At 53.7% G+C, this 10,357-nt stretch overlaps 1 protein-coding gene across 1 annotated transcript in view; it reads right to left on the reverse strand.

The window, feature by feature from the left end:
* HS6ST2 (heparan sulfate 6-O-sulfotransferase 2) overlaps nucleotides 1–6,156 on the reverse strand; it is a 136,354-nt gene extending 130,198 nt beyond the window's left edge. The window contains exon 1 of the mRNA XM_040614762.1: nucleotides 5,532–6,156. Coding sequence (XP_040470696.1) covers nucleotides 5,532–6,043 — 512 coding nt within the window. The 5' untranslated portion in view covers nucleotides 6,044–6,156. The remainder of the gene's footprint in view (nucleotides 1–5,531) is intronic.
* Nucleotides 6,157–10,357: the final 4,201 nt, after the last annotated feature.

Genomic DNA, 10,357 nt, shown 5'->3' on the forward strand with positions numbered 1-10,357 from the left:
TGTCCCCGAGCAGCCCCCGCAGCCAGGCTTCACCCCCAAAGCGGCAGCGCTGGGGTCTCCATCCTCAGAAACGGTGTCTGCTCCAACAGCACCCAGAAGCTTCTGATGGTCCACCTCCTGCCGCAGCCTCTAGTACCCACCCCAGGCCCTGGGGCACCAGGGGACCCTGCAGCATCTCACCCACCTACAAGGGGCTTAGTGCCAGTTTATGGGGCTTAACTAGTCCCCAAACTCTGCTACTACAGGTGAAACAACAGAGCTTGTCCCTTTGCACTGCTATACATCCTTTCTGCTGTTCCAGTAGCAGCTGTTGAGTAGACTTGTCCCTAAGAAGCAAATCCCCCCCCAAGTGCTAAGAAGCAACCCCCCCCAAGTGATTTTTCTCTCCCTGGCAGTGGTATGATTTTTTTCCCCCCCACTCCACACAGGAGCAGCTTACTGGGAAAACCCATATGCAGGGCCCAGCCTGCTCCAGGAGGATCCGAGCTCACGCCAGGGCTGATGGCAATGCTTGCTCCAGCAAAGCCGCCTTCTTCCCAGGGCTCTGCCAGCCGCCCGAGCACTCGGGCACGCCAAGGCGGTGGGTTGACTTTGGTCGGATGCCAGGTGCCCACCAAGCCGCTCTCTCACTCCACTCCCCAGCAGGATAGCGGGTCAGAAAACAAGATGGAAAAAAAACCCCTCATGGGTCAAGGTAAAGGCAGTTTTATAAAGCAAAAGCAAAGGCCACATGTGGAAGCAAACGAAAGCAAAAGATTTGTTCTCTACTTCCCATCAGCAGGTGACATCCAGCCACTTCCTGGGAAGTGGGCCTTCAGCACACACAGTGGTTGCTCCAGAAGATGTATGTCGTAACAAGTGCCACATGGCCCCGGCTTTTTCATAGCCTTCCTTGCCGAGCAGACATCATATGGCACGGAGTATCCCTTTGGTCCATTTGGGTCAGCTGTCCTGGCTGCGTCCCTCCCAAGACCTTGCCCACCCCCAGCCTGCTGCTGAGGGGTGGGGGGAGGTTGGAGAGCAGCCCTGGTGCTGTGCGGGTGCTGCTCAGCTTAGCCAAAGCCCCGGTGTGTCACCAGCACCACAAGCACAGTGCCATGGGGGCTGCTAGGGGGAAAATTAACTCCATCTCAGCCAGGCCCCGTACATCACATCACAGAGCCGATGAGACTTAACAGATGCAAATCCAAACACGTTTCCAAGAGCATGAGGATTAATCTGTTCAGCCAACAGAGCCACACACTGCAAACACTTCCAGTTTGCTGGGAAACGTCTTAATGCATCTTTTCTTAAGATTTTTCACAAGACTTAACCTGGAAAAGTAACTAACATGTAGAGACATGACAAGAACCCCCATGCATCACCAGGGGCCCACATCACAACAACGTGGTGTCAGCATCAGGCCTCCCAAAAGCCAGTAGGCACCATCCCTGGTCCTGGTTCAACAAGCTTGTACCAGCAGCATAAAATTTCTTCTAATCTCAGACCTTTTGGCTCCAGAGGCAGTTCTGCAAGGTTGTTCTCCTCTCAGTGGAGAGCACCTCTCTCCTGCAACACTAGCCAGGAGAGCCACCAAATACAGCCCAACCTTTACCCACAGCCATGACACCACTTAAGAATGTAGGTATCTGTACTTGCTCCCATGTCTCATTACATTTTCCAGTCTAACCCCAAGGCCTTTTGTTTCTTGCAACAGTGCCATTGGATTTATTGCTATAGACAAGTTCAGTAGATACTCCCCATAATAATTAGCCACAGCCAAGTGAAATTTCAGTTCCGAGATGCTCTCACGCACAGTTACTTTGGATGCTGCCTCTGTTCAGTGTGCCAAAAGCTTTGAGGCTTCCACAATCAATCAAGTGACCCAAGTCAGTCACTCATGACTAGGAAAAAGCACTTTTCTCCTTTCTCACCACTGATGCCAAGTGGCTGAGACAAACCCCTCCTTTCTGCCACCACCATCAGCCCATTTCACCAACTTCCCAAGCAGCAAATCCAGAGCACTCAAAGCATCAACTGTGCCCGCACCTTCCCCCTTCTCTCTCCTGAGATTTCCAGATGCCACAGGGGTGAGCGGCGCTGATGGAACAGGAGACAAGCAAGAATGGGGGCAGAGAGAATATGTACCCCAATGGGACCCAAGGAGGGGAAAAAACATATTAAAAAAATCCCTCTCCCCACACCTACAGATTCATGTTCCTCTAGGAGAAGGAAGGACCAAAGGAGTAGAGGGAGATCTATTTAGCTACTTACTACTTATTAAGCAGCACAAGCCGCTGCTACCAAGGAAAGCAAGTTTTGGGAAACTATACGCTCATAGACAGGAAAGCACCATTGTGTTAAGTCCAAAACAAAACAAAAAAATATTACAGCAGCCTTCCTGAGTATTTCTGCTGCTCCAGGACAGGTATCTGCCCTCTAAGCCTGCAATTGCCAGGGAAAACAAAGGCAGACTAGTGATGGGATTAAAAGCAGAGGCTGGAGGATGATTGCTGCAGGCAACAAGGTTCTTCATGGAATCACCCTCCAGGCCGATCCCGTTGGGCCCTATATCACGGTGATGCTCTGTACCTAGTGCTGAGCGTTGCAAGGTCCAGGACAGGGTACCCTCCAGACTAACGAAGGCTCAAGTTTTCAACAAAAGGCCCCTACAGAACGGCCCCCCTAACCAGCAATCTGACAAGGAGACTCCCCACACAGCAAACCTCTGTGCAAAGTAATCACACACAGGTGCGAGCTACAAAGTTTGCTGGAACAACCACCACTCGCTTGGCTATTCCCAGACAAGGCTACACAGCCCCAAGATAGTAACTACAGATTGCATTATGCAGCTGCCAAGCAGTTCAAATCACCCTTAGAGCAGGTCTCACTTTTTTAATCACCTCACTTACAAACGCAGGAATCCCCACCCCTGTCAAGCCAAGCTCCCCTTGAAATCGTCCTCTGCTCCTCCCCTGATGATGCTCCCCAAACGGACCTTGCACTCCTCCAAGTTGCTCCCCCTTCTCTCAGGATTTGCACCGCAGGGCTGTGCTGCCCCCTCCCTCCCACCAGCATTAACCCAGCACACGCCACCCAGGACCCTCAGGCCTCCCCCCCAAAACCCGGGTGCAGGAACAGCCAGGCCAGCCCCGCTCACAGCCAGCAAGGCTCTTCTGCTCAGACATCCTCATCCCACACCCACTGCTGCCCCGCAAGCAGCTATCTTCTGTCCAGAAAGTGCTTATATTAGCGTCTGTTACTGGCACAAGGAATAGGTGCTAATTAACTAGTTGTCAGCTGAATGTTGCTAAATCAAGAACACAAAATAAAATTAAAGACAAGGTATTGCAATGGGCAGGAAGACTTGAAGGGACTACTGTTCATTTAAGATCTTCTCCTGTATTTTTAAACATTTAGAAATTGCAGTCCAAATAATTGCTTGTCAAGACATTATTGGGGAGAATAACTGCAGCTATTAAGCAAGCTGTGTCATTAGTTTATTAAAGATGTAACATCATTTCGAAGCCTTTGAGAGAGTAAACCTCTACCTAACGCAAAATCATCACAGCTTCATTTTCCTCCCTCTCTCCTGGCTTCAATCTCAAGTCACGAGTCCTAGCGACCTCTCTGAAGTCAGCTACGATGATGTACATCATTTGCTGGACAAGGATCCATCCCTCTGAACTCCCGGGCAGGTACACACAAGGCTTCTGTTTCAACTCAGAAAAGCATGTTTGGTAATCCAACAGGGGGGGGGGGGGGGGGGGAAATCACAAAACCAACCAAACCCCTGCCCCCCTCCCCCCCCCCAACAAAAAAAAGAAACCACAAACAAGAAAACCAAAGCCAGAAGCTACAGACAAGAACTCAGCTCTCCAAGCCTGCTGTTCCCTTCTGCCTAAGGTGGTGGGTTCAGCACAAGGAGTCTCCTGTTTTCCTGGAGGGCACAACTAAGCCCAAGCACCAACAGACCTGTCTCTGCCCCACAGCTACAGCTCTGCAGGCCAGGCCCATCTCTGGGGATAGAGAGAGGAAGATCACTGGAAGCTGTTCAGCAAGAGAGCGCACATTATGCAATTTCCATTTCTGCTGACAAAAAACATATTTACAGGACAGGTAAAATAAAATTACGTTGCTTGCAAGGCTCAGCAGCCTGAAACCGGGAAGCTAATAGACCCAGAGGGCAAGGAATTGGTTCTTGATGTTTGCAAATCGGATGTCACCAAAACGAGACAATTAAATTTTAAAGCAGTAGGGAAAACAAAAGAGCAGGAATCACAATAGCCAAGTCTCATAAAGAGCTGCTTCTTGGGTACAGGAAGATAATGACGCTAACCATTTTTCTACTAGATGGCAGTGTAGTGTCACACTATATAAAAGGAATTCTAGAAAGAAATTGCTTTCTATTCCAAGTGAATCTGTGCTTAGACTTGACTTCAGAGAGCATGATATATAACAGTACCCTCATTGTAAAGGGACCTGCCATCAGTCTAACAGCGCAATAGAAGCGATACCCTAGCTTCTAATTTCCCAGTGAAGCAATGTGAAAAGACACTAAAACCCTAAGCTGTTCTGCTACAGGGTACAGTTGTGTGCACAGCCGCGGACAAGCTACTCGGGCTGTTACAACTGAAGGTAGGCTGTCATCAACCAGCTCCAGGAGCAGAGGAAGCAGGTCCTTGCTGCTCAGGAGAAGCCACCTGGGCTCTTGCAAGGCTGGGGCAGCACTCAGGCCACCACCCAGCTATACCCAGGTGAGGTTAGCGACTTCAAAGGAGGGCGCAGGGACGCCAAGCGCAGCGCCACTAAAATTCAAAATGCAAACACAAAATAAACAAGGTTAGAGCTGAAGGAGAATGCCAATCTTTGCGGGTAATTCCATCCTAAGAGTAACCTTTCCTTTGCACGGCCGCCATCCACATAAGCTAAACTTCAGATGTAACAAGACTCAGCGGCTCAGGAACGCTCCCAAATCCAAGGTTAATTCCAGGAGTACGAAGGAGCTACGGTGTGTGTACCCGGGGAGCTCAGTGCTAGGCGGGGGGTTACCAGAGCTGGAAAAGCTCCGGGAGAAGGTGGCAGGCAGCCAGAGGACCCTCGCCCCTGTGCCACCGCCAAAGAGCCGCCCCGGGGGGTCCCCGAGCGGTCCCCGGGCCGCCAGGCCTGCCGTGTGTCACCGTGCACGGTGCTCGCTGCTGCTAAGGACCTGGCTCCGTAACTCCGGGGGCTCCCCGCCAGCAGTTACAATCGCGACAGCCGCTGGGACACGGCTCCCAACACTTCACCCCCAGCAGAGCGGGGGCCGGGCTTGGTTTGCCCCCGGAGCCCCCGCTGTACGCCGGTTTGCAGCCTGCTCCGTGCCGGGGTGCTCGGTACCGACCGAGCCCGCTCCCCCGCCCCCCCCCCCCCGCAGCAGCATCCCCGCCACGGCTGCTCCCAGCCGCTCCATCCATCCCGCCGCCGCCGCACCGGCGCCCTGCGAGCCCCGGGGAGAGGGGAGACTACGGGAAGCCCCTCGGGGAAGGCCCGCGGTCCCCGCACGGCCTCACCTGGAGGGCCGGAGCCGCACCTCCTTCTTGCTGTCCACCACGGAGGGCACGCAGTTGGTGAGCTCGGTCCAGTCGGCGTGCAGCCCGCAGCTCCAGCCGGTAGAGAAGCGGGAGAAGAGCCAGGTCTCCCGCTTGCCCGGCCGGTGGCAGGTGCACTTCTTCTGCCCGGCGCGGCACTCGCAGGGCTGCTCCAGCTGGATGTTGCGGACCAGGTGCCGGCCGAAGGTGGTGCCGCCCGTCTTCTGGATGTGCAGGAAGACGATCAGGTCATCCCCCTTGATGTTGAAGTCCACCCGCCGCAGCAAGTCGCCGGCGGAGAAATTGAAACGGGGAACGAAACGCGCCGGCGTCTCGTCCTCCGCCCGGTACGGGTCGGCGGCGGCGGCGGGGCTGAGGGCGCGGAGCCGCAGTAGCTGGCACTCGGTGCCGGGGCAGACGTACTGCAGCACGATCACGGCGAAGAGGAAGAGCATCACCAGCGCCAGCAGCACCTTGTGGGACCGGTCCTCCATCGTCGCCGGGAGCGCCGCGCATCGCCGCCGCCGCTCACAGCCGCCGCAGCAGCCGTCGCCACCGCGGGGGGCCGCCCCGGCCGCGCGCCGCCGCCATCGCCCCGCCGCCGCCGACGGCCCTTCCCGGCAGCCCCCGCGCCGCCGCCCCTCCGCGCGCCCTCGCCCCGCCCTCGCCCCGCCCCGCTGGGGCCACGCCTCCTCGTCGGGCCACGCCCCCTCCACCGCCCCCTCCACTGCCCCCGCCCCCGCCCTGGCTCCTCCGGCACCGCCGCACCGGGACCGGGACCCGGGCCGAGACCGGGCACGGAGCGGGGCCGTTGCGCAGCGCTCTGCGCCGCGGGGTGCACGGTGCTGAGCCGCGCTCCGGCCGTGGCCAGGCACCAGGCACGCCGTGCTCGGGTCCCGGTCCCGGGGCGCACCGTGCGCTCTGCGCGGCAGGCTGCGGAGTCACCGCACCCTCTGAAGTGCCTGCAGGGCCCCACCGCCGATCCCGGCCCGCCCGAGCGACCCTCGGCAAGGGGCTGGGGCCGCTGCCCGGCAGGGAGCCCCCGGCGGAGCGGCAGCGGCGCGCCGCGGTGCCCCCGTCCCGGCCGGCCGCCGCCCGGCTCCATCGCTGTCCCGCTGCCCCCCGACCGCTGCGTACCCCCACCCCACACACCAGCACTCAGGGTTTGGCGGCGGGTGGGGGGCATTGGCTGTTTTGATGACGCCCCGAGGGGTTTCGACTCATCAGTAGCAAACAGACCCGCGCCCCCTGCCAGCACATTTGGGAACCCCTTCGCACAATGAGAGCGGGCTGTAAATAAAACAACAATAACGAGGACTCGGCGGGTTTATCTCTGAGTAAAGTCCTTTGTATATTTATATGCAAATTATGTTTCGCCCTCCAGCTCCTGGAACGTTACCGGTGAGGCCGGGCGGGTGGGAGCGCACCCGCAGCCGCCCCGGTGCTGCGAAGCTGCTGAGCCACCCCCCTCCCCCCACCCCCGCGCGCCCCCCGGCAGGGCCAGGGGCACAGCACCGCACAGCCACTGGGCCCGGGGCTTTCCCTGCCCCCTTGGGTGCAGCTGATGCCGTGACAATACACGCCTGGGAAAACCGCAGCCTTGCAAGTGGCTTAGCAAAAGCCGCTAAAAAATGAGGGTTTTGGCTAAAGGGGGTTCTCCTCCCATCCCAGGTGGCCGCCCGTCCTTCCAAGGAAAAGCAGCTGGGGCAGGACCTGCGGTATGGCCATCCCCAAGTTTAACCGATGTGCTCCAGGGTTCAACTGGTGGGCTCAGCTACAGGCGTTACACAGAGGTGCTGCATCTCACCATGCTCCTTCCCTCTTCCTAATCCATGATTTTCAGGCAGGGTTGGGAATGCCCGAGCTTCTCCTTCCCCTCCCGAGCTGGTGGAGGGAGCAGGGCTCCCCAACACCTCGGCTTGCACTCTCCTGTTGCTTGTGATGCCCCTCTTCCTTTGCCTGGCCCATCAGACAAGAGCTGAATTTTTTAATATGCACAGCCGACAGCAAAGAAAATAATTTGAAAACACTCTCGCAGACCTTTATCCATCATAAAAAGAGAAAAAAAATGGCCTGCCTCCTTTCTCCTCCTCTCACAGCAATTCACTTTAAGTAATTTCACCAGGTACGTGGTGTTTGGAGGGGATGTCTTTATGGTTTTCATCCTTGAGCAACCTATCCTGTCTTTCCTATTTTTTTTCAGTTGTCCCTAGTATTTTGAAAACATTTACACTCACAATAGTAGGCAATTTTATCACAAAGATTCTAGGCATGAGAACTACTGAGTTAATTTGCTTCTGTTTGTATCTGTATCTCCAAAATGAATGGATTGCAACATTTAATGAAAATGCTGTGTTCTGAAATTCAAGCCTTAAAATTATAAAGATGTTTCTGTGCTTTATATCTATCACTCTCTCACAGTCATTTATATGAAAAAAAATACGTTTGCCTCCAGCTTTATTTATTTTACATTATGAAATAACAAAGACGAGTGCTGGGTTAAAACCGATCCTGAATGCTAATACATGAGAATTAAAAGGAGAGAATAATGATGGCCTAATGTCTGCACTAAATTAATATATACTATAAAAGATATGATGCATACTGGGTTGGCGTTCCCAGCAGAGCCATTATTTTGGAATGGGCTAAACAAACAATGATCATCCTTTCACTGATGAGTGATGGTCTCCAGTCTGCTGCCTTCTCACCCACAGTATGTAAATGATGCTCCCTAGCTTTGATCCAGGGACACAAAACATTTGCTTAGGCACTAAAGAAATGAAAATCGCCCCGAACGAGATAAAAGTAGGACAGAGCAGAGCTGTTAAGGTTTTACAGCATGGGCAAGTTTTGATGGCTGGCACGGCAGCTAGTGTAAGTTAAGAGGTCAAAGCAAAAATGCTGAGCACTGAGAAACAGATACAAAATGCTCAGAAAAAATATCTCTGCCTTCTTCCCAGCACGCGGTATCCCCACAGACCCCAAAAACACAGTCGCTATCCTCGTCCCCCACACACCACCCTTCTCTGCTGGCACAGGGGAACCCCCCACCTCCATGTGTGTGTGCATGGCTGTGCCTGAATGAGCACATGGATATAGCCACTGCTCCTCTTCTCTCCCACCTACGAGCATCCCCTCCTGCCGGCTGGTCCCATCTGCCCCCTGCCCTGCCAGCAGCTGCCCCCCCAAGCCCCAGCCCCTTCCTGCTACTGCACATGCAACAGCAGGGTCCAGCTGAGCTGGTGCAGGATCTTCTCTTGGGCTGAGCCCCCCTTATTTACCCACAGACACGCTCAGAAAGGTGGGGGTTTGTGTGCAAAGGCACCAGGTATTTGCCCAGAGACAGATCAATATAGCGCCTTGTGCCTCAAGCCCTAAATTGATCTTTGCAGCTTTAGGAAACTCTTTTTATTGTTAGCTCTTCATGTGGGACTGATCATCACAGCCCTTTATATTTTCTGAAGACCCTTTTTTTGCACAGCATCTGAATTTCACCTCTGCGTTTGCCTGGCAAATTGTGACTGCTTGGCCCTAACAAAAAGAAAACACACATTAGCTTTGAGGTAAGTGGGCTGCTGGTGTGTAAAACTGAGCTTTATTAGGCATTAACACCTCCAGCTTACTGAAAGGACTGAGGTTTCATGTCAGTTCAACCAGAGTTGAACGCTCCCAGCGTCTGCTGCTCCTCAGACGTACGGGCAGGGGTGCAGGCAGCCGCGACCCCCCCTGGGCAGAGAGGCAGGGCTGGGGTAACCCTGGCTGCTGGGGCATCCACAGCTATTGGGAGGACAAGGTCTTTTTCAAATTAGAGGGGAAACCATATTTGCACAATGGCACAATTAGAATAACTTGATTAAAAGAAATGCAAACGAGCCATTAACTCTGCTTTGCTGTATCTCCTTGTAATGTGATTCTTCTTATAGTACCTGTGCAGGAAGGGGGAGAAGATAAATGAATTAACTGCAGAAAAGCCTGTTGTGCCATGAAAATAGCATATTTATTAAAATAACAAACATAATCGTCACCAGCCCAACTGCTGCAGCTTTCTTTTATGGATTTGTCTCTCTCAGCTGGAGCAGCTGATGGCTGAACAGGTTTGCAGCTGGGGCAATCAAAACCACTATTCCCATCATGGGACCTCAAAGTGATGGAGCAGATGCTTCAGCCTTATCCTCCACTGCCCCAGAAGGACTTCTCCCCCCACCACTTCCGTAAGATGTACACAACCCGGTACATTGATAGTTTTACTTCTCTGTTGAGTCAGGGTAAAGCTGGATTATGGAGTCAAAAGATACCACTGGGAGACAGACAGTATGAAGACACCACTCTGTTCCCTGAGGAAACAAGGCTTAGAAAGAGTGGAAAAGCACAGAGCAACAAGATGGTCATTGCATGGGAGGAGAAGCAGGACCAAGAGCAAGGAAATGGCCAGAAAAGGACCAAAGAATGCTGTGGTGGGAGAGGGACTGAAGCTCTCCTAGCACCTCACAGAATAAGGCTCTTCTCCAGTAAAAGTGTATGCAAATGAGCAAAGGCATGGAGCAGCGGGGTGATGAGTAAAACTAATTAGAAAATGAGGCTTGATTATTCATGGACTTGACATATCAGAGAGCAGCTAATCAAAGGAATAATATAAGTTTGCATATTCTTTGTAATGTGGGCAACAAAGCCTTGCTTCTTGTCACTATGGCGTCACCGCCACTCATTTCTAAAACCAAGCACACTTGATGTGAATGGAACATCTCGCTCTGGACCATGCCGATGGATCTGAAGAGCCGGAGGTGTCCAAAAGCACTTATTTTTCCAGC

This window comes from Falco naumanni, chromosome 14 (genome assembly GCF_017639655.2).
Source record: "Falco naumanni isolate bFalNau1 chromosome 14, bFalNau1.pat, whole genome shotgun sequence".
NCBI classification, from domain to species: Eukaryota; Metazoa; Chordata; class Aves; order Falconiformes; family Falconidae; genus Falco; species Falco naumanni.